A 25,616-nucleotide genomic window follows, 5' to 3' on the forward strand; every position below is an offset into this window, starting at 1 on the left:
AAGGTAATATCTTAGATTATAGTAAATAGGCACAAATAGTAAAATGCCATGGCCATGGATGTAAGTGTGTAAATAAATTATGTTGCAGGTGTCAGGTGGACTGTCTATTTGTTTGCCTCCAAATTAAAACTCTTAACAAAAAGAATTCGATGGACTGCTCTATGTATTTTCTGTTCTCGGACACACGTGGTAATTTCATATTTAACAGCAATGGGGCACCCACACCATACATTGTGGTAGACGATGGAATCGAACACGCGCGCATTGTCATCTAACTTCCGTGCCTTTTTATATCTGTATGTATTGTGAAAAAAAAAAGAAAAAAAGATTCCCGCGCTTTTATTTATCTGTGGTGTCTCTGTCGTCGGTGAAGATTTGCGGTCGTGTTTTTGGAATGTAAATTGACGCTACAAAATATGGAATTTCTTTATAAAAAAGGTGCGTTCGGTTCATTATAATAAAATAAATATAAATAATTATAATAATGTAACACTCAACAGTAAAGTTACATAAGCATTTTTAATTACGCTCTACACTTATTTTGCATATAGAGAGCACAGCAAATAATAACATGGACTGTAATGTAACTCCTGAAACGCAAGACTTTTATTTATACCTCGGGAGTGAATGAAATAAATATTTAATATTATTATTTATAAAATTATAAAACAAAGACCATTTGAAATTAAATATTTTTCGCAATTTATTTCTTACTAGCTTTTACCCGCGACTTTATCCTCGTGTCCGGGGTAGGCCCATTGTCTGGTGTGGGCGAAAGAACTGTATGCTGGTATGGAAACACGGTGTTTTGGAAAGATAATATAATTATATAAAAAATATACAAAACAAACAAAAGGAGCAAAAAAGCGAATAAAACAAAACTGAACTGACACAGACTTCAAATTACAAACAAAATATCTTTTTAATAAAATTAAAAAAGAAACTAAAAAGGTGCGTCGTGCACATCTGGGATAACAAGTACTCTATTACCCCAATTTACAATAGTATGTGTATACCACATTTCATAGTAATTGGTTAAACCGTTAAGACGATATAAGGTAACAAACGAACAATCCCACTTTTACATTTATAATTTTAATAAAGATTAATTGATAATTAATGCTCCTTACCACTCAAGGTTTGCTGGTACAGAACTCTTACAGAGTTAAGTTCGCCTGTTGTACATCTTTATTTTATATAATTTATAACAATGTAAATTTAGTGTACATACTTTATATATGTACTTTACTTTAACTCGTGTTTCTACCGTGAAGTAGTTGTGTTTGCATGGCTGTGTTTCGGATTGAAAGGTGAGATATGGCAGTGAATTTACCGGGTACAGAGGAATAACACCTGAGTCCTCAGGAATGGCAACGCATGGTAGGTATCATGGGCGAAACAGTATACTCTGTTATGTCTATGATACTGCTCATGTCTATAGGCGACGGTTACCACTTTCCATCAAATGGGCCGTCAGCTTGTTTGCCAATTCCTAATTGTCTACTTTGTAGTTAAATATTGTATTTAAACATAATTAACACAGAATGTGAACGTGACATTAATTATTTGTCTCTCCACCCTTGGGGCAGATAAGACTCGAAAGACAAGAAGAAAAATATTGGTAATAACATTTAGGTTTGATTGTAATTACATTTTGAAATTTTTATATTTTTAAATAGAATATATTGATATATGTTAATTTTTTAAAATTTTTATTTATAATAAAGAAAATAAAAAAAAAACTAGTGTAATATGACGCCATATGTATCATATATTATTAAATATTCACATAGAAAAATGCTCGCGTGTCGATCGATACATACAATGGCCTAGTTCCATTGAGTTACGAACCAGGTAAGCTACCTAGTTAGTATACATATTTAATATTTATTTATTTATTCGTAGTTTAAATATGTATGTATATTATACTAAGTCTATGAGTTTTAATAAATAATTAAACTAACTTTAACATAAAATTAATAATACCTATGTACTAATACAGTTAATAGATAATAATATAGTTATATGTATACCTTAACTAAATTAACTTAAATAGCTTAGTTTTGCTAAACCTTAACGGAAGCTTTTTTTATATTTTGATTTAATTTTACCATATAATCCAAATTAACAAACAAACATATTAAAAATTATACATGTTTTTCTCGGGTGCCATTCATGTCAATAAGAAAAAAAAAAACTTTCGAAAAGTAACTTTTATTGTAAAACTTACCATGACTTTTATATGGAATAACATAACATGTGGGTAGTTTATTTTCTTCATCACGGGCCCCATGAGAAAAAAAGATTAATACTGATATAGTTATATAATAGCAATCATCTTTTATTTTTGCCATGTAGTCCTCGCCATAAAATGGGGCAACATTTCCTTTCCCGGGGGTATCTTAAGAGGCGACTAAGAGAACTTAATTGTCGAGGGATGGGCAGCAGCGTTTCTTTTAAAACATCACCAAAGCCAAACTGCTGTTGCAAACCCACCTGCCAAGTATGGCAACTATTGGCAAAACTTCCCTAAGCGGGAGATCTATATTAAGCAGGGTATAGTTTTTTTTTTTTTTTACAACACAGGGGGCAAACGAGCATGCGGCTCACCTGATGATAAGTGACTAACGTCTTATATCATCTTCATCATCACATCAGTTTCTAACTGTCCACTGCTGAACATAAGCCTCCCCTAGGAGGATTAGCAAATGCAGTAAGGCTTTGGAGATGTTTTAAGATGGACATTGTTGCCCATATCTCGCTCTCCCTTAGTCGCCTCTTACATCACCCACGGGAAAGGAAAGGGTGGATTACTGTATGTGCTAATAGCTAATATGATGATGGTGGGGGAAAGGGATTGTTAGTAATGGAGACTGAGAATCTCATCGCTATCAATATACCCAATCAGGTCGACCTCCTCGCGGTTCCCCCTGGAAACTATCATGGTTAATTCCTTATGAATTCATCACGATGTGTTTTCATTCTCATCTATTATCCTTCACTGGTGCTCCGCCAGCGTATCCCGTTACCATACCATTTTCACCCATCAAGAAAATATATATGATGGTGGGGGAAAGGGATTGTTAGTAATGGGGACTAATGGCCCTATTGCTAGTAAGCTTTGTCAGGTCGATTTCCACTCAGTTCCTCCCGAAAATCATTGATTCCGGAATGATTAATACTTGTTGTACGTCGTCGTCACGATGGGCTAACTGGCCTGCTTTCATGCTCTCACTGGTGCCCCGCCAGTGTATACCAATAGCGCAGGCAGGGTTACAATTCCATTATCATCCAAAAAAAATGATGATGGTAGAATAGTGACAAAAGGTTTGCGATACGTGATAATTGAAATATGTAAGCAATTATTATTGTAAATCCAGTATTGGATTGCGGATTTCATGCGGTAGTCAGTGCGTATATCGAAATATATATTATGTACTTGAATTATTCGATATCGCAGACGAACCAACGTGGTTTTGTACATTTGAATAATTTTATTTTCATACAAATCAACAGATTTCTGTATCGTTTGGTGCGTTGTTCAATTTGTGCACGCGAAAGCAATATATATTTGACATATTTTTTTTTTATTATATAGCTTTTTTTTATTATATATCATAGCTTTGTTCTATGACTTTGTCCGTATTATTGAGGTTCATAGACTGCGATAAATATATAGTATATATATACTAATAAATACTAATAATATATATAACTACATATACCAATAATATAATAAAAACTAAAAACTAGTACCTATAACGCTATTTTAATTATTTTATTACTACTTTTAATTAAAGCTAAGAATTGAACGCAAAAATACATAACATTGTGTTTAGCAAAAAATCTACTTCAATTCTAGTGGAATTAGTTATTTTGATTTAAAAAATAAACTACTAAACCGATTTTGATAGAATTTCTAAAAGACCAATCTGTAAGTATATCATTTTAAATAAAAAAAAAAATACAAATCAGTTTAAAACTGACGGAGTTATGAGGAATACAACCTCCTTGTTTTTGAAGTCGATTGCAAATACTTCAAAACTTAAAATTGGTCTATTAGACGTTGGAGATTTTAATGAGAAAAGGGCTAAAATGTAACAATGTCTCGCTCTTTGTTACAGATTCGGAAACGATTTTCCTTACGGCCGTGCTCCTTGTAGCGGCGGTCGTGACCCAGGACGTCAGCCCTGACTGCGCGTCGTGTATCAAAGTCAACGCGACATGTTACAACGTCTCATACCTCTTCGACATGAACGCCACATTCAGGACGCATATTGTTGTTCACAAAATGGGCATATTGCGGAGTGAGAATGTACTTTTCTACAGCTTCGAGCCGGAAATTGCCGACAAAGAGTATTACAAGGTTGGCTTCGTTAACTTAGACAATCCTGATGTACAAGGAGTTATCTCTGATGAACATATAAAGGTACTGAACTTCGGAACGTTTGACATCGATCAAGACAACTCCATTGTCTATTTAGGGGGTTACGATGGTATTTTCACATATGGCAACACGAAGAAACTGGCCCCATACAGTTCTAGAGGCGATACGATACTTAGTCTCTTTTACAAAGGTTTCGTTTACTTCGTAAAGTCGGATGACAATAGAATCATATCGAAGAAAGGCGATCAATTTAATAGCGTCTTAGATTATGTACCTATTAAGAATTTTGTTTTAACTAAATACGACGTTATTGTTTTCCTGAGTAATTACGGTTTGTTTTTGCATAAAAAAGGGGAAACTATTTGGTTGTCCAAGAATGCATTCTTTAGGGGTTTGACGATTGATTTAGATGATACAGTATACGCGTGGTGGATAGATGGTTTATACAGAGTGGTCATTGAAAAGAATCTAGCCGAATCTAGTATTGTAAAAGTTGCACATATACCCGGAATAGGAGCGTTGACTTTTGACAATGACAACAATATCATATTTAATTTAGATAAGAGTGTGTTCAAAATGACGGAAACTAATGTGACCAAATGTTAATAATGAATTAATTGATATTACATAATTCACTGTTTGTGTTCTCGATGGAACTTCCTTATATCAATCATACGATATTATTTAAAATACTTGTACTTTGTTCCACGTTCTTTGTTGTAGTGTTGCCATATGCGAATTATGATTTCAATCCAAATTTCAAATATTTCTTCTCCAAATTTATCAATTTATCGATTTCCTTAATTTTTTAGCAAATTACAAACTTATCTCTTATCTACATTTTATCATGTAACTAGTATGCGGAAAATAACAAAAAATGCCTTTTAACTCTTCGCTACGTTGAGTTCTTCATCTTTTTCTTGTGATTTTTAACCAATATTACGAAAAATATCACAATTTGGAAACGCTGCTTTGTTGTAAAATGATTTTAGTATTTATACGCGCGACCGGATTCAAAATGTCATCCTCAAATGAAAGTATTTTAAATAAAAACACCTAATTGATTATGAAATTGGTGTCTGTTATTTAACGAAACGACTAATCCTTTGTACAGAAACAGTTTGCTGCTCGATATTCATCATCATCATCATCATCATCATATCAGCCTTTAACTGTCCACTGCTGAACGTAAGCCTTCCCCTTATAGGGTTTTGTCAGTAGTTGCCATGCTTGGCTGGCGGGTTGACAACCGCTTAGACTTTTAAGAATGTGTTAAGAATGATCCTGCTGTCCATCCTTCGGCCTTCTTTAGTCGCCTCTTACGACACCTACGGGAAAGGAAGGGGTGGCCTATTCCACGCCGGGACCTACACGGCAATTTTAAATATTTTTTTAAATAAATAAATAAATTCTTTGTTCGATAATATGACTAGGGTTAATAAGCAAGAGCTAATAAAATAATTTATATTAATTTATTATGATTATTTATAATATCAATAAGAATATTACAAAATAAATAAATTAGTTATAAAAAATAAATAAATAAATTTACATACAATTAGCAATTACTGCGTTTTTAAGTAGAAGGGTAATTTATTTATTTATTCTTTTTTGACCACATTACAAAATATGTTTGGTACAAAAGGTGGATTTAATGCTATATAAGAATTCTCTCCCAGCCAACCTTTGGCAAAAAAAGAAATGTAATAATGCGGTAAAAAATTTAAAATTATTATAGATAAATAATTACAGACGTATCCATATAGACATACCAAATTATAATACATACAATGGAGAATTACTGTTCATTATGATTCAAATTAAAAATTCAAATTAAAAATATTTATTCGTTCTTCACAATACTGTATAAACAAACTATTTACTAAAGAATACACATTGTTATGTATTTTATGTATTGTGGAGTCTGATGCCTGAATTAGGAAAAGCTGTGCTACAGACAAATAATGATCATATAAATAATATGTACATTATCTGTACAATATCCTGTTTGTTCAAGAAAATGAATGGATTGTTGATGAAAAGTTATATTTAAGTATCAATGATTTTAATAAGGCTTAAGTTAACTTAATCACTTAATCGGATTACTTACAAATTTTCTCTGAAATTATAAGAAATAGTAATATATGTATATATATTTTCATATTTTGGCTTCGACTTTTTTTGGGTTGGTATTAGCCATTTTTAAATAGTAATAATTATGTTTTATCATTTTATAGATTTTGTTTAATTCAATTATTAAGTTCATTTAATTCATTATGTTTTATTTAGATTATATTCTGATATATACGTAAACATTTATAATAATGTTATAAAGAGGAAAGATTTGATAGTATGTTTGTAATTGTAATTATTTTAATTTTATTTTATCCTAAATACCTATGTGTAAATTTAAGTTGTTGGTATGGTAACCCCGCCTGCGCTAACGGGATACGCTGGCGGAGCACCAGTGAAGGGTAATAGATGAGAATGAAAACAGGCCAGTTAGCCCATCATGATGAATTCATCAGGAATTAACCATGATAGTTTCCAGGGAGAACCGCGAGGAGGTCGACCTGGTTGGGTATATTGCTAGCAATAGGATTCTCAGTCTCCAATACTAACAATCTCTTCCCCCCAAAAATATATTATTATTATTTGTCATGGATAAACTCAAAATCTACTCAATAGATTTCAACAATTCTTTCGCCTATTAAAAGCTACATTATTAGAGATTAACATAGGCTATATTGTTCGCTAATAATTATTTGCTTTTAAGCAAAACTATTACTGGGCTGTAACCTATTTGGGTCACTGGCACACGACGACACACATGGCAAAAACATATTTTCATATTTTATCTCTTGTTTTATATTTAAAAAAATATAATTAATTTGATTGTATAAACTCATTTGTTAATTGGTTAAATTATGATTGATTGTATTCATTATTCATGTATGTACTATTATTATTATATATAATATTTTTATTCTTTGAATATATTTAACGTCAATATGAATATGTCATAGATTTGAAATATGACATGGATTTATGACACATGTAAATTTGTTAATTTACGTGTGTCATAAATGGCTCAAATAAAGTGTTTATCTATCTATATATCTATCTATGATTAACAGAATTTAAAAAAGAAGGAGGTTCCCAATTCGGTTGCATTATTTTTTGTTTCTTATCTCATAACTCGGTTAGTTTTAAACTGATTTCGAAAATTATTGTTTTATCTGAAAGGATATATTTATATCCTTTATAGATCGATTACATAGAAGTTTTATCAAATTTGGTTAAGTAGTTTAGTTTCGAATTCAAATTACCTGGTTTTGCCTTAAATTATTTTCGAAAATTCTATCTATGTGTACGAAACCGGATCGGATCGTTAGTATTAAATGTATAAATGCACACATCTTTTATCCATAATGGGGTAGTCAAATAAATATATACTTGAATAATTTATTTTCATACCAGCTCTTTTACGGAGTAGGCAGAGGGAAATGAGTACTTTAGTATGAAATAAATAATGACAGAAACAAATACGAAATAAAAAGAAAAACCTTTATCCTTATTACTAATTTATTAACACATAACTCGTCATATATTCACGCCGGTTTCATAAACTCTTTACTCCTAAGATGCTTTCAATAATGACACCAATAAATACATTAGAATCTCGATTATCCGAATATCGATAATCCGAATATTCGATTATCCGGACTTATTCTTCACGGCTCTAATTACTGATTTAAGAATGATATTATGTATAAATTGGGTAAATAGGTATTATGTAATCAATTATCTTTATAGTTCGTATTTTTTAAATCGTATTGTTTAAATTACTTGTGTAAAAACCCTTTACATAATAAAACAATAATTGACTTATTGTTTGATATAACTTTGAATTTGATTATCCGGATTTTCGATTATTTTATTTGATTCGGATAATTGAGATTCTACTATAATGTTGTATCGAATATTCGATTATCCGGACTTATTCTTCACGGCTCTAATTACTGATTTAGAAATGATATTATGCATTAATTGGGTAAATAGGTATTATGTAATCAATTATCTTTATAGTTCGTATGTTTTAAATCGTATTGTTTAAATGACTTATGTAAAACCCTTTACATAATAAAACAATAATTGAATTATTGTTTGATATAACTTTGAATTTGATTATCCGGATTTTCGATTAGTTTATTTGATTCGGATAATCGAGATTATATTATAATGTTGTATATTTTAAGAAGTAGATTTATTAATTTAATTACTTAATTGTATTTTGTAGAAATTATGTTACTATTGTAAAATAAAAATGTGAAGTATTTACATGTACCTATATTTATATATATAAGTTTTATTTTGATTTTAAGTGTAATATCGTCACATTTTTAACGTAAAAAAAAATATTAAAAAGTACAAATTTGATTTATTAATAAATGTTACCTTTTCAGGATTCCGCAGAGGAATGGCTAAACTTGAACCCTTGTAATGCGTCATTCGTGATCCTCTGGCTTCCTTTTCATCTGTCTATATATCACTTCATAACTTTTTCTGTTTAAGTTAGAATGTCGTGAAACTTTACTGGGGAAAAAGTAAAAGGAAACAAAAGTTACGGTCGTCAGTAAATCTTGAAATATCAAATATTTGGATGAAAGGAAAATTTGCTTCGATTCCTGACGTATCATTGAAAAGAGTTTTGCTCGAATGAATTATTATATTTATAAATATCTCTGGCTTTATGACTTTTTTCCTTATACGAAATTTCTTGAAGTTTGTCAAGCATTAATTAGGAATACCCAAAAAATTTTCGACCAATTTAAAAAAAAAAGTAGGTTATATTTTTTTTTTTATTTTCATTACCTCATAACATCGTCAGCTGTAAATCGATTTGAAAAATTCTTTTTTTATCTAAAATCATATACTTATAGTTTACAGAAATTTTTATCAAAATCGGTTTACTAGTTTAGTTTTTTAATCTAAAAATAATTGTTTGTTGCCATAATTGGAAGTCGATTTTCTTTTCTGGAACACTATTTAATAATTAACCGTTTCGAATATATATATGTAGTAAACAAAATAGACTTTAATTGTGTTTGTTCAATTAAGAACGAGTAGGCAGTAGGTATATTGACACAAATAAATGTAGAACAATTAACTTTAGTAATTGAAGTAGATTGGATTGTGTAAGTGGTGTTTTACAAGGACCCGACTGATATAGTAAACGCTAAATGGCTGTAAAATATATTTAGCCGCAAAGTTCAAGGTTTACTTGATTTTCTCACGGCATACCTATTGTTGTATATTGAAATTTATTTATTTTTAGAGCAATGTACATTTATTGTTCTTATTAATATTTTAAACAGGGTGGGAGGGGGGAAAATAATTTTAGTAATGCGGACTACCAGTTCCATTGCTAGCAATATAGGGTAAATTGCTAGCAACTTCCACGTGACCCCTTTAGGAAATCAACATGCTGAATTCCAGGTGTATTCATCACGGTGGGCTAACTGACCAACTTTTTCATCCTCACCTATCATTCCTCACTGGTGCCCCGCCAGTATACCTGTAGCAAAAGCGGGGTTACCATACTATTATTATCCATAAAATTAAGCCGTTAAGGCGCTTTAATCCTGGTAAATCATTATATATATATATATATATATATATATATATATATATATATATATATATATATATATATATAATGATTATACATTATATAAATGTTATATACTATTAAAGCAGAGTCTAAAGATTTCTTTCTTTCCACAGTGGTTGAATAGAGATACTTAAGTCACTGCCTAGACATCTCAATGGGTCCCGAATTGTCATAAAATCGATCGGTACGTGTTAGAGGCGTTGGAATACTGATTGTTTATTACGCTGTGATAATGATGTAATAGATAGATACTGGGGGGAAAGGGATTGTTAGCAATGGAGTTTGACAGCCCCATTGCTAGCAATATGCCCTATTAAGTCGACCTCCATGTGGTTCCCCCTGGAAACCATTGTGAACAATTCTTGTTGAATTCGTCACAATGGGCCAACTGACCTGCTTCATCCTCACCTATCATCTTTCACTGGTGCACCGCCAGCGTATACCGATAGCGCAGGCGGGGTTAGCATTCCATTATCACCCATTAAAAAAAATAGATAGATACTCTAAATTACACATTTACAACAGTAAACTTATTATAAATACAAACAATAATATTTATGAAGCTAAAAATCTTACTAAGAGTTTAATTACAGGAAATCTGAGAAGGGTTTTTAATCATCTAAGCGACCGTTTTTTGCATGTACAGTTAAAAGTCGTTATAATGTTTTTAAAGAAACTTAATCAGTTTTATCAATACCATTTTATACCACCACTAAGATTCCCCTGTGGCACATTTATGCTGTTCTAAGTATCTCCTAAATCTAGTAAACAGATGAAACTACGTGCTAGGCCTAAGATAGTATAAATAAGTCGTAAATTATAAGCCTTATCTGGGAGTTGACCACAATACAATATTTTCATCTAATTCATGACTTTAGTTTACGATAATAAATCTAAGCTGTCGGTATGAATGAGGCATTATACGTTTGACCTTGTAAGTTACAAAATACACCCTCTGGCAGATATTATTAAGGTTTTTTTAGAAATATGTAACGAAGATACACTCGACGATAAAACAAGTTAGTATAATAACATTTATTATAATTATAATATAATATATTATAATTATCATTATCATATCAGCCCTTAACTGTTCACTGCTGAACACATGCCTTCCCCAGAAGGGAAGTTTTGCCAGTAGTTGCCACACTTGGTAGGCGTATTGGCAACTGCAGTTAGGCTTTTAGTGATGTTTTAAAAGGGACGCTGCAGTCCATCCCTCGCCTTCCCTTTGTCGCCTCTTTCGACACTCGCTGGAAAAGAAGGGGTGGCCCATTCTATGTCGGGACCGACGTGGTGATAATTATTATATTAATAAGTTGTGTATAAACTTAAGTCTAGTTCTTTTTGTTTGAAAATAATGGTATATATCATATGTTAGCAATATATTAATTCATTGGGACAAATAATTCTATATTCTTGTCTATTTTAAATAGTCCCTTGATATAACTTAATCGTGTATCAAATTTTACTCAAATCTCTTCAATATATACGTAGTTATATAGTGAGGTAAGTTTGTAAGGTATTTATTTTTTATGACATTAACTGAGTCAAAACATTAAATGACATACTCGTATCTAACCCACGTTGTCTCGGGGGATAGCTGTCTAAGCTAAGAGTTTTCACGGATGAAATCAAAAGAAAAATAATGTAATAAATGGTATCGTGGAGCTTTATATTGGTTTACAAATCGTGACATTTATTATGACGGTTTCGGGGGGAAAACTAACGGAAAGATAAGAGGATGTATGTGAAAATAATAATGTGAGAATCATATTTGTATGACAGTTATATATATATAGAGCTGAGAATTGATAAATGACAGAAGGTGAGATACACACATAAGTTGTGAGATCCAAACGGAATAGATATTGGTCCAGAGGGAGACTTTGTACAAAAGTCGATTGCTTGGGTACCTCTATCTCATTCGTGTTTCAACCGTGAAGCAGCTGTGTTTGCATAGCTGTGTTTCGGTTTGAAGGGTGGGATATGGCGTGAATTTACTGGGTACAGAGGAATAACACCTGAGTCCTCAGGAATGGCAACGCATGGGGGATATCATGGGTAAAACAGTATACTCTGTTATGTCCACGGTACTGGTTATGTCTATAGGCGACGGTTACCACTTTCCATCAGGTGGGCCGTCAGCTTGCTTGCTATTCTAAGTTGTATAAAAAAAATCAACATATCAGCCTTTAACTGTCCACTGCTGAAAGCTATAATCCTCCTCAAGGGGAGTTTTACCAGTAGTTGCCTTGGCAGGCGGATTGTCAACTGCAGTTAGGCTTTAGAGATGTTTTAAGAGGGACGCTGCTGTCCATCCCTTGCATTCCCTTAGTCGGCTCTTACGACACCTAAGAGATAGGCAGGGGTAGTTTATTCTATAGCGGCACCACACGGCCATTATTGTGTTTGGTTACTAGTGATTATTTATTGCTAGCTTTAACCTGTGACTTTGTCTGCGTGACAAAGTTATGTCGATTGACCGACACAAGCTTATGTACTTCTCCCTCTCATATACGAGTAGTAAGTGTATATCATATTTCATAATAATTGGTTAAACTGTTAAGGTGTTAAGAAGTAACAAACAAACGCACATTCACATTTATAATGTTTGGAAGGATTAGTTAAAAAAAAAGATCATGTTATCTGTACAGAAACCGATATATATATAAAAAAAAAGGAATGCCCCGAATATTTTGTATTACTTTACAATAAAATTTACTGTATTTATTTATTTATTTGCCTTTGTATATTTACCTATCATGTAAATATTAGGCTATACCAAAATGTACACAGGTGGACCTTTTATTTTTACACGGTGCAATAAAGTGTTAAATAAATAAATAAATATATTATAATAATAGTAACACTGTGTCATATTATATACCTATTTCTTGTACATTGTGTAAGCTTTGAAGAGCAAGCAAATAATCTGTTTGAAATGCTTCTTTAGAGGTGAAACGTCTGTCTTAAAACGTGCGTGAACAAAATGGCAGTCAGAGATTGATTAAAAGGTTGTGGAACTTACATAATAGTGGTGGTCAATCTTCGAGTAATCGCACACACATACACACTAATGGTAGCGAAATGAGACAAAATAATTGTAACCAAATAACCAGAAATATATAATTACTACATACTATAATATAATAAATATATAATTGGATAAAATACCGCGCAGTTGGGTATTAATTTACTGAAATAACAAGTCATTATCGAGGAAACATCAGTGTATCTTATTTCTATGGAGAACTTGAACTAACTTCAATTTAATATATTAGTGCGGTACAATCTCGAAGATTTAGTTTTAATGAAAAAGATAAGTATTTTTCTTTTATCTAATAAAACTTCAATGTACGGTACTGTGTATATCACTGGCTTAATGTTTTATTATAAATATTTTCTCTCAATCAGTCGGCAACAAACAGAGGCAGGAATCATTAATATCGGTCCAGAATCGGGAAGGTTTTCACATAATATAATATGTGAGAATCATATTTGTACGACAAGTATATATAGAGCTGGGAGTTGATAAATGACAGAAGGTAACACACAGTCCCAAGTAATAAGATCTAGGCGGAAAGAAATATGGGCAATGGCGATTCAATTACATCGTAATGTTTTGGGCAAAACGAATCGATAGGAAGTGCCTTTTTACCAATCGATCAACCTTTTTTTAGCAACATAGAATAGCAAAAAGCTTTCGGCCCATCTGATAGAAAGTGGTAAACGTCGCCTATAGACATGAGCAGTACCATGGACATAATAGAGTATACTCTTTCGCCCATCATACCCCTAATGCGTTCCAATTCCTGAGGACTCGGGTGTTGTAAATTGATATATTGTTATAACCAGTATATATTACCAGAGGGAGACTTTGTACAAAAGTCGATTGCTTGGGTACCTCTGTCCCATTCGGGTTTCAACCGTAAAGCAGTGAATTTACTGGGTACAGAGGAATAACACCTGAGTCCTCAGGAATGTCAACGCATGGGGGGGATCATCGGCGAACAGTATACTCTGTTATGTCCATAGTACTGCTCATGTCTATAGGCGACGGTTATCACTTTCCATCAGGTGAGCCGTTAGCTTGTTTGCCATTCTGAGTTGTATAAAAAAAAAAAGATAAAATATCTAATATAATAGCATGATGGACCGGGTCGTTTAGTTCCTAGAAATATTGTTAAGCGCAATGACGACTGGCTCATTCGTCATATTCGTGAATGGATGCTACTTGTGGGGACTGGTCTGGTCATGTTTGCTTCTTTACTTTACATTTAATAATACATATAAATGGAATTTAATTCTAATTATAGTCTTTTTTTTATACAACTTAAAATGGCAAACAAGCTGACGGCCCACCTGATGGAAAGTGATAATCGTCGCCTATAGACATAAGCAGTACCATGGACATAACAGAGTATACTGTTTCGCCCATGATCCCCTCCATGCGTTGCCATTCCTGAGGACTCAGGTGTTATTCCTCTGTACCCAGTAAATTCACGCCATATCCCACCCTTCAAACCGAAACACAGCCATGCAAACACAACTGCATTACGGTTGAAACACGAATGGGACAGAGGTATCCAAGCAATCGACTTTTGTACAAAGTCTCCCTCTGGTAAAAAAGAAGAGTGACAGTACCCATGGAATATATCGTGGAATATATATAGATAAATCGTGAAAGTTAACGATAAATCGTGCATGGTAAAGAATAAAAGCGTCTATTGGAACGATTTTGCTAGTAGTTGTCACGCTTAGCAGGCGGGTTGGCAACTGCAGTTAGGCTTCAGTGACATTTTAAGAAAAATACTGCTCGATCATTATGTTCCCCTAGTCGTCTCTTACGACACCCACGGAAAAGGATAGGATATAGCTGAATATTAATATGTACGAGTAAGTATCTTTTTTCGTATGACCATGTGGCTCCTGCATAGAATAACCCATCTCTTTCTATCCCGTGGGTGTCGTAAGAGACGACTAAGGGACGGCGAGGATTGGGCAGCAACGTGCCTCTTAAAACATCTCTATAGTCTGACTGCGGTTACCAATCCGCTTGCCAAGCGTGGCAACTACTCGCAAACCCCCTCCCCTCCCCCAAGGGGGAGGCTTAGGTGTGTTCAGCAGTGAATAGTTAAAATAAATATATTCATAACTGTATTATGGAATAGCTTTTTTATGGGTGAAAATTGAATGGTAACCCCGCCTTCGCTATCGGTATACGTTGGCGGGGCATCAGCGAGAGACGATAGGTGTGGATGGAAGTAGGTCAATTAGCCCATCATGACGGATTCAACAACAATTAAAAACTTGATAATCACCTCGGTCTGATATGGTATATTGCGAGCAAAGGGGCTGTTTGAACCTATTACTAATAATCCCTTTTTCGTTTTATGGGGTAGTCGGATCATTAGATCAGTGTTTTTCAAAGTGTGGGTCGCGTTCCCCTGGGAGGTCTCCAAGCCTCTACAAGGGGGTCGCGGAAAGTTGCGAAGTCGTAACAAATAAACAAAATCAAAACAGATATATTTCATTAAAGGGCATTCATTATAGGTAATAGGTAACACAAATTAACAGAATAAAAAAAAAATATGATTCACATTAAGGTGAAATGTGCGCTTGTTTTGCGTAAACCAATTGTTCTCATCGCGGATCCTATTAAAATAATGATTTACGGATTTGATATTTGTAATGTATAAATAAACAAAAATATATAAAACAAGTGTTTTATATATTTTTATTACAATATTTTTATACTGGTCCGATAACGAATACGTTAAAAGTTTGTTTTTAAAAAAAGTAATATTGGATAACAAAGTATTAATATATTCAAAAATAGATGTACTGATATGGGTGATATTGAAATGGGTGAAATGATGATGGTTGAAATGACCTTTATTCCGCTATCAATGTTCAGAGGAAACCAATATATAGATATCAGATCCGTATCTATATCGTCTATGCCTATTTGTAATATAATGAAATATTTTACAGGTTAGGAATTGCGGATGATAGGAGGGTTGCAAAATATTTTTACTTACTAAGGAGATGGCGTCGTGACAAAGTTTGAAAAACACTACATTAGACCATTGCAACTTTTCAGTGTTCCAAAACTGTTTGTATACTAAATTAGTGACGGTCGACGGAGTGTTGAGGGAAAGGCTATAATTTTTCAAGGCACCAAAACTGTCTAGCCTAACTTCGCTTTAGGAAACTTGCGAGTCAAGCTCTCGCGGGTACCTGTATAAACTTTCTAACTTAGATGCATTTGAGACTGCTGTAAATCCACAATTCTTAGGCAGCGCATTAAATTAGGTGAAGTACGAACTCGAAAATATATGTTTAGGCAAAATAAATCATCATTTTCATGAATGGCAAACAAGCTGACAACCCAACTGACGGGAAGTAGCATCCGTCGCCTATAAATGTGAAAAGTACCATGGAGTTTTCAGAATATACTGCGATACCCACGTTACTTGTTTACCTCTTATGTTGTCGTTTTTGAGTACGACTGTGTATTTTTTTTAATGGATGATAATGGATTGGCAGCCCCGCCTGCGCTAACGGTATACACTGATGGGGCACCAGTGACAGATGTTAGGTGAGAATGAAAAGGAAGATCAGTTAGCTAATGATGATAAATAAATCTGGGATCAAGCACGATGGTTTTCATGGGAGACCATCTGGAGGTCGACCTGACAGGGTATATTACTAGTACTGGGACTGGTAGTTAGTATTACTAACAATCCCTTCTTCCCTGGCCGACTGTATTATGCCTAGGTATCTTGTAATTTCACAGCCATAACCCTCCTTTTAAATCGAAATACAGTCATGCAAATACAGCTATTTCATGACAGAAACACTAATGGGACAAAAGTATCTACGCAGACGACTTTTGTCAAAATCTCTCTTTGGTAAACCATCAATCCAATCATTAGTTGTTCGCTGTTGAACATATGCCTCCAGAGTAGACTGCCATAAAGAGAGATGCACATGTATCCCTGCTGTTTTTTTTTAAATTACATATTGGTATTGTTGTTGGAAATTTGAAATAAGACTCTAAGAATATATAACTGCCTTTGACCTTTAATTTTTTTTCACACAATCACTGCAATAACTTGGTTCTTAAGCTAGTATAACTAGTACCCTGTTGTGAGAAATCAGGCAAGGAACATCTAAGGGTTCAACCTAGAACACCCACATCCGAGCCAATTTGGAGAAGTTCGTTTTCTAAACTAGCCTAACCAGAAATTGAACCCGGAATCTCATTTACACAAAGCAACAAGCCCAAAACTATGCCACAAAGGCTGTCAACAGAGATCTGAGTAACAAATATCTAAACATCTTTAACACATCTATCATGCAGGGTTTTCCACAACAGTCTTATTTCTCAATGTAATATTATGACATTTGCAATTCTGACATATTTCAGGTTTATATATAACTCTCTAACAACTTACTCACGACAGAAAACTTTCAATGCGGTGTCTCTAACTGCCACTTAAATCCTGTGCAGTTGATGGGTATTCCCCTATGTGTCTTTTCTGGACATGGTATTTTTAAAACTAAACCTAAAGCTTGATAATGATAATGTTTTTTTATAATCTGAATGAATACTTCAATATTAAAACTCATTAATACAATAATAATGTAAGAGAATTTATATCTGCTTACCTTGCATTTATAAATCTTGTTTGACTTATAATTTAATTTTGTTAATTTTTTATTATATTAATTGTATTGCCAAAAAATACATATTTATTTTCAATTGTGGTAATATTTAAGAGTATTGTAATGTTTTGATAATTATGTAATTACTATTTTTTTATTTAAGATTTTCCTCTTGGCCATATCTTTGTCCTCTCTATACGACATGATATCTAGTGTTTCCTTTATTTGTCCCATGTAGTTATTTCTCGGTCTTCCCCTTTCTCTTTTGCCTTCTATTTTTCCTTCTAGTATACTCTTTAAAACATCGTCATGTCATATAAGGTGGCCCAGCATTACTAATTACCTATTCTAAAATTGTTGTATGCCTGATAGGGTATAACTATTGATACTTCCTGCTTTTGTGTCTTCTCCATACTAGATCTTATTTATCATCACTTACCATCAAGTGGGGTAAGATCAAGTGCAAATCTATCTTGTAACAAACAAAATGGCATTTTCTATTAGGCAACCTTTGGGAAGTGCAGAGATGCCCGAATGCGTTTTAATGTTTCGTAGTTATCGGAGAGTAAATTTTTCACCCCATAAATTATTAAACATTCCCAAATACTGTATTGCTTATTCTTTAAAATATTTTCAAAATATCAAAAAAGTATGTCATGTTCAATAGGGGTATATAGAAGCATTTTGCATAAAACTCTGTGATGACAACACAAGTACAAGTGTTGATTATAGAACAGTACACCTGAAAGTGGAACTGTGCAGGAAAGTTTTAATTCCTTATTTTTCATAGGCCATAAAAATACAAGTCAATTCCGAAGTCGAAAGTGATGGGCGCGAGGGGAGATATAATAAAGTGGTATATCGCTTATCGTTCATAATAATATAATCGCCGTGAAGCCGGAATTACCTTTTGTTGGGCAAAACAGCGGGAAATATTCATGAGCCGGCGCGAATCAAACGGGTGTGAAGTTTACGACTGTCTCGGCAAGTAGCTTCAATATTGTGCAGTCAGAAAGTAATTTTTTAAGCGACTTCCAAAAAAGAATGGGTACATAGATAAACATTCTTTATTGTTCCTTCCATAAGATTACGTCGGCATAATCAAGAATTGAGAGAGGAAGGATTGGGATAGTGCAATTTTGGTAGCTGTAGGCAAAAAATTACGTAATCTTCGCAAAGATTGTTCTCGATTCGTTTGTTTTCTTTGTGTATGTAGGTTATGCGATAACCATAATGTGTTATGCAGGAATCTCGTCTGTTATGGAATCAATTACAGGATTTTTTTCGAAATTAATAGGATTTTGTTGTGTATCCTTTTAGACTTTCGTTTTGTATGGTTTGTGGTTTATAAGAGATGAGATCATGATATGGTGGAATAATGTGATATGCTTGGGATTTGTCATTCGACATTCCTTTCATTCATATTATTTGATTTGGTGGTATCTCTTGAATTTGATTATATTTTGTTAAAATATATACAATGATGTCCTTAAATTGATTAAGATACGATGGGACTGACGTGCCTAAAAGGACAAAAGTCCCTAAATAAATAAAGATAAAAAAAAGAGATGAAATCATTTAGATAAACTGTGATATGCCTAGGTTGTCTCGATGTTTTGACCATTTTATTATGCGAGTAGATTAATGTCTATCGTTTCTGCGAGGTGGTTCTTTCTTCTATCCACTCTTGTTCAATTGATTTTAAGGATGCGGTTTTGTTTATTTGCGGAGTAAAATCCAGGTGATAGGTGACTGACCCAGTCAGATGGCTGATCGTGACGTAATAACCAAGACGGTTGTTTGCGGAGACCATGTGGAGGTGTATCTATATATTCATATATTGATTGTCTACGTTAGCGTGGTATACGCATACAACATTTTACTGTAATGTGTGTGAGCATATACAGACGTGGTGCTCTGTTTGTGAGAGAATGTCCTTAGTAGGGGTCCGGCTAAAGAGTATCATATTCCTTGGTCGAAACACATTTTTATTGGTTAGAATTTTGGAGGGGTGTACCATATTATCGTAGATAATCTGCCATGTGGTCTTGGCATAGAATGGGCTATCTTTTCCTTTTCCTGTGGGTGTCATAAGAGGCGACTAAGGGAACCTAATGGCCTAGGGATGGGCAGCAGCGACCCTCTTAAAACATCACCAAAGATTTAATTGCCAATCCACCTGTCACACGTGGAAACTATTGGCAAAATCTCCTAATTGGGGGAGGCCTATGTTCAGCAGTGGACAGTTAATAGCTGATATGATATGATGGATATTAACGTATTTAGAATGGCAAACAAGCATCAGTTTGCTAGTCCACCTGATGAAAAGTGGTAATAGTCGCCTATGACGTACCAAGAATGACATATTTTAGAGACATACTTTACCCTGGAATCGGTCGTTAAGGGTCGTAGCCGTAACATCCTTAACTTACTATATTTATAATCCAAATTTAAGGTTAACGTTCCTTGATGAAACAAAATCAATAGTCAGAAGAGAACGCGTTGTTCTTACAGTGTAAAATGGGTTAAAAATTATGAGAGCTTGTTCATATTTTAAAGAGTTATTTGAACAAGCTTACACGCCCACTGATATGCAAGTACAGTTCACAAACATGACTTGTTTGTTTTTAACAACAGAGTTTGCAGGCGTAACAACACGCTGGGTTCATTATAGCGTAACTTATTTCTTCTTAATAATGCTTGTAGGCAAGTTGAAAGTATTAATCGTGTATTTAGTATGTACAATCATAAAATGTTATTGTCTATTTTATCATATTATTGTATTTTATTCCTTATCGTGATGGCAGTTAGTAATATATTATTGATGTCTATTTCTGAGGAGGGGGGCCTGGTGATCTAAGACACAGGCAGCTCGATGCCCAATTTAGACGCCAGTCGCCCACAACTATGTTTAGTTTTATGTTATTGTTGCTAATTAATGTGTAAAATGGTTATGGTGGAAAAATAACAATTATTAATATTATTATTTAAATAGCATATACTAGTTGTTTTTCGTGATTTTACCCGCATTTATGAGCATATAAAGTAACATATGCTGATCATGTTTCTTGTTAATAAATATTCATTTATTCTTCCTATTAGCATGTACTCGTAGACTACCCGTGTACGAAAATTCATCATGATGGGCTAACTGGCCTGTTTTCATTCTCATCTATCACCCTATTACCCGTATTCCGTTAGCGCGGGCGGGGTTACCATACCATTTTCATCCATAAAATAAAATATAGTAAACATATAGTAACATGTATATTACAATAAAAAAACAAAAGCATTGTTTCTATTTTTTTTTATTATGTAATGACAATTTCATTAGCTTCACTTCTTGTTATCTTTGTAGCAGAAAAAAAAACAACAACACAAAGTTCTATAAATACTTGTCTCTTTAATCGGCTTATCTGATTTAATCCCAGGAGGTTGTAATAGGCAAGAGGCTTATACTATGAATTGCTAGCAACTCTAACTAAGCTGCTTTCCGTGTCGAGTATTTTAAGTAAATATTTTTCAAATAGAAGCAAAATAAAATGTACGGAAATTTCCCCAAAGAATTTACGTGTATTTAATAATTATATATCCTGTTATAATAAATTAGTTGTTCCTATAACTTTGTGTTAATAAAGGGGGTACCTATATATTTGAAATTGTTTCGATTTGTTACTTTGTTTAAATAATTTGGAAATTGTTTCTATGATATTTTAAACAAAACTTGGTTGTTTTTTCCGCTACGTGGCAAAACCTCCTAATGGGAAATACAGAGGTAGTCTATGGGGGAGGCGTATGAGGGGAGGTCAAAAAGTTCGCGAAATGGAGGGAATGGTGGGGGTTGTTTTTTTTCGACGGTATAAACAAATTATTTGAGAGATACGAAAAATGTATTAACGTTAAGGGAGAATATGTATATTGAAAAAGAAAAATAGTTTCATGTTTAATTTCAACCCCCTTCCCCCTCATTCCGCGAACTTTTTGACCTCCCCTCGTATGTGTTAATGGCTGATATGAAAATGCTGATGATTGGTTCCCATTTTAACGCCTGACGCAAAAAGAAGGGTTTTATAAGTCTATTTTTCTGTTTGTGGCATTGTAGCTTTTAAATGATTGGACCGATTATGATGTGGTTTTTTTTTGTTTGTTTATTAAGTTGCAATGAAACATGCAATGTACTATTTGCAGATAGCGGTAAGTAATATATAGTAATATCTATATATTTTATCTATATATTGGTCTAATAAAGAAAATCTTAAACGACTGTTATACAAAATATAATATTAGATAGATAGATAGATATTTATTGTTTCCTCCAAAAAATTACAATAGTAAATTTATTATAAATATAAACAATTACAAGAAATAATCACAATGAGAAAATAATGGGTGACTTTATCGCTAAAAGCGATCTCTTCCAGGCAACCTTTGGATGGAAAGGAGTAATTATAAACAAGTTGGTGGGAGGCGCGATGAAAAATTCTGTTATTTCTAAATATGTGATATTAGATAACAGACTTTTAACATATTCGAAAATAGATCGACCTTTCGACGGGCGATATCGAAATGGTTGATGACCTGTTTCTGCCATCAATGTCCAGAGAAACCTTATATCACCAGAGACTTTATATAAAAATCGTTTGTTTAAGTACCTCTGTCCAATTCGTGTTTCTACTGTGAAGCAGTTGTGCTTGCATGTTTTGGTTTGAAGGGTGGAATATAACAGTGAATTTACAGGGTACAGAGGAACATCTGAGTCCTCAGAAATGGCAACGCGTGGGGAGTATCATGGGCGAAACAGTGTACTCTGTTATGTCCATGGTACTGCTCATGTCTATAGGCGACGGTTACCATTTTCCATCAGGTGTGCCATCAGCTTGTTTGCCATTCTAAGTAGCATAAAAAAATATACAAGTATCCATATTAAAATCTATTGCCAATTTGTTATTGGCAATAGATTGGTTTGATATCGATGTTGGATTCAAGAGTTATCCTACTGTTTGTTTATTTATTAATTTATTATTATTTTTTTTTGTTTTCATTTAGACTTTAATTGTACTGAATTTAAATTAATTACTTTCAAATAAAAAATAGTTTGTTTTTGTTTGTTTTGTTCATGTTTTGTGCGCTACTGTGTGGGTCGTACGCTTCTTCTATTAAATTATTTCTTTCTTTCTTTCTTTCATATTACTATATGCCTATTTGCAGAACGAATTATACTAGTCCCAATAATAATAATTACGTGCAATAAACATTCGATGCGTAATACAAATTTAACGGACTAGCAGTTAATAAGCTAAGCCTTTGGTTATTGAGTGTAACTCGGGACTCGGAAGGAATCCCGGGATGCGATCGCGCGGAACTAATTCGGATTGTGAGCATTATTCCGCTAAACCGGGATTTAGGTGTGTACTGGAAACTTGGCCCCTGTGTATTTGATTTATGGTGCCGCCGGTCGAAAACAAAAGTGGTTACCGATTGTGTAATGGTAAATTCAAAATTAATATTATGCTTACTAATATTATAGATGTGAAAGTGAGTTTGTTTGTCACCTGATTGCGTCTTAACGTGACGAAGGTCGATATATACATACTATATGGAATGGAGAAAGAGATAGGATACTATAAAAAAAAACTAATAAATATATAAAATAAATAAATAAATAAAATAAATTTAATTACGTTAAACAATACGAACACTCAGGTTATGGAATGAGCTCCCTGCCGAGGTTTTCCCAAGAGACTACAGAATGGGGTTCTTCAAAAGGGGGGTAAAGAGATTTCTTCAGGGTCGGCAACGCGCGCGTAATATCTCTGGTATTGCAGGTGTTCATAGGATACGGTAATCGCTTACCATCCATGGGCCGAATGCTTGTTTGCCACCTCAGTGGTATAAAAAAAATATCTCGGTCACGTGGTCCATGCTGTCGGTATAAGTTAGCAGTCTTATATTACTAATGTTACTAATATAATAAAATTGTAAACAGACGATATCTGTACATGGGAGATATTTTAGAAAAAATAATGTAAGCAATCTTAATAAGACGAATAGATAGTAAAATCAATATTTTTTTTAACTTTGTCTGTCTGTCTATATGTTCGTTCCGGCATCACGCAAAAGCTAATTTTCTGAATTTTTCGTGATTTTTTTTCGTGATGTTACTGGGTACAGAGGAATAATACCTGAGTCCTCAGGAATGGCAACGCATGGGGGGTATCATGGGCAAAACAGTATACTCTGTTATGTCCATGGTACTGCACATTTCTATAGCTACGGTTTCAGTTTCCATCAGGTAGGCCGTCAGCTTGTTTGCCATTCTAAGTTGCATAAAAAAAAGCTATAGCACCAAATTGATTACGTTTTCACAGTCGTATTCCTGAAGATCTTACTTAATATTTGATGTATAAAACGCTGGCTTTAAATAAGGCAGTATTTTATAATGTTTTTTTTACAACACAGGGGGGCAAACGAGCATGCGGCTCACCTGATGGTAAGTGACTACCGCCGCCCATGGTCACCCACAACACCAACGGCATTGCAGGTGTGCTGCCAGCCTTTTAAAAAGGAATATGCTCTTTTCTTGAAGGTTATGTTGTCGTATCTGTTCGGAAATACTGCTGCTGGAAGTTGAGTCTAAAGAGTGATTGTGCGTGGGAGAAAGTGTCTTGAAAAACGGACGGTGGAGATGTAACCATATTATCATGTATTTTAAGTTGTTATAAACGTATGCTTTATTGGTTGTCATTAAATTAAATGAATCTTTTATTTAGATATATCATCTAGAAGCGGTATACTTATTGGTATTTATATTTCTGAAACTAGGCGAACGAAGTAGGAGGTAAAAGGTAGTTAATATACAAATTGATAATACTGTAACGGTATTAAGATATTACACGACCGTTACCTCGTTACAGTTCGACAATTATTTCCTATTTGTGTCGGTATTTACGTACCATAATCTAGTCAGATTGGCAGAAGGGGATTACGAGAGTTGGGGACAATTGTCCCATTGTTTGTAACATAACAATTCATGATGGGTCTACTGACTGCATTCCATCCTCATATATCCTTCATCGTTTCTTCTTTTCTTTACCTACACTTCCTGAGGAGGTAGTTTTTTTATTTTTTGGCGTCTAAGGATCATCAGTGTCCTGAGTAAGCGGGTTCTGAGGGGTAATTTTATGGTCTAAAAAATATATAGTACTAGCTTCCACTCGTCTTTGTCCGCGATAGTAATGTGAACTACCGGTCCCAGGGGTTACCAGATCTGACAAGATATATTACAGGTAGCAATATATCCTGTCAGGTCGACCTCTACGCGGTCCTCCCTAGAAACCATTGTGCTGAATTTCAGGTGTATTCACCACGATAAGCTAACTAATTTGCATTTTCATCATCACCTATCATCCCTCACTGGTGATAGCGTAGGCGGAGCTACCATGCTATTTTTTTTTATTGGATGAAAATGGAGTGGTAACTCCGCCTGCGCTAATGGGATACGCTGGCGGGGCACCAGTGAAGGGTGATCGATGAGGATGAAAACAGGCCATTTAGCCCATCATGATGAATTCATCAAGAATTAATCATGATAGTTTCCAGGGGGAACCTCGAGAAGGTGGACCTGGTTGGATATATTGCTAGCAATGGGATTCTTAGTCTCCATTACTAACAATCCCTTTTCCCCCGGCTACCATGCTATTATAATCAATTAAAATATATATATGTTTTTTGTTATTTTGTTACTACATCGTGCTTAAACGACTAATTAGATTTAAATTAAATTTGTCATGTAAATGTATACTTACCATATCTTTAGCTTAATTCATATGGGTAAAGTCACGAGTGAAAGTTAGTTTAATAAATAAGTAACTGATGCCCTAT

At 33.8% G+C, this 25,616-nt stretch overlaps 1 protein-coding gene across 1 annotated transcript; it reads left to right on the forward strand.

Annotated features, from left to right (window-relative positions):
* The first annotated feature begins 214 nt into the window (after window positions 1-214).
* Window positions 215-7,347, forward strand: LOC113522382 (ommochrome-binding protein-like). Its single transcript, XM_031909231.2, has 2 exons — window positions 215-438; window positions 4,125-7,347. The coding sequence occupies exons 1-2, from the start codon at window positions 417-419 to the stop codon at window positions 4,991-4,993; spliced, it is 891 nt and encodes a 296-aa protein (XP_031765091.1). The 5' UTR covers window positions 215-416; the 3' UTR covers window positions 4,994-7,347.
* The last annotated feature ends 18,269 nt before the right edge of the window (window positions 7,348-25,616 follow it).

This window comes from Galleria mellonella, unplaced genomic scaffold, assembly GCF_026898425.1.
Source record: "Galleria mellonella isolate WM207_F2 unplaced genomic scaffold, CSIRO_AGI_GalMel_v1 utg184, whole genome shotgun sequence".
NCBI lineage: Eukaryota > Metazoa > Arthropoda > Insecta > Lepidoptera > Pyralidae > Galleria > Galleria mellonella.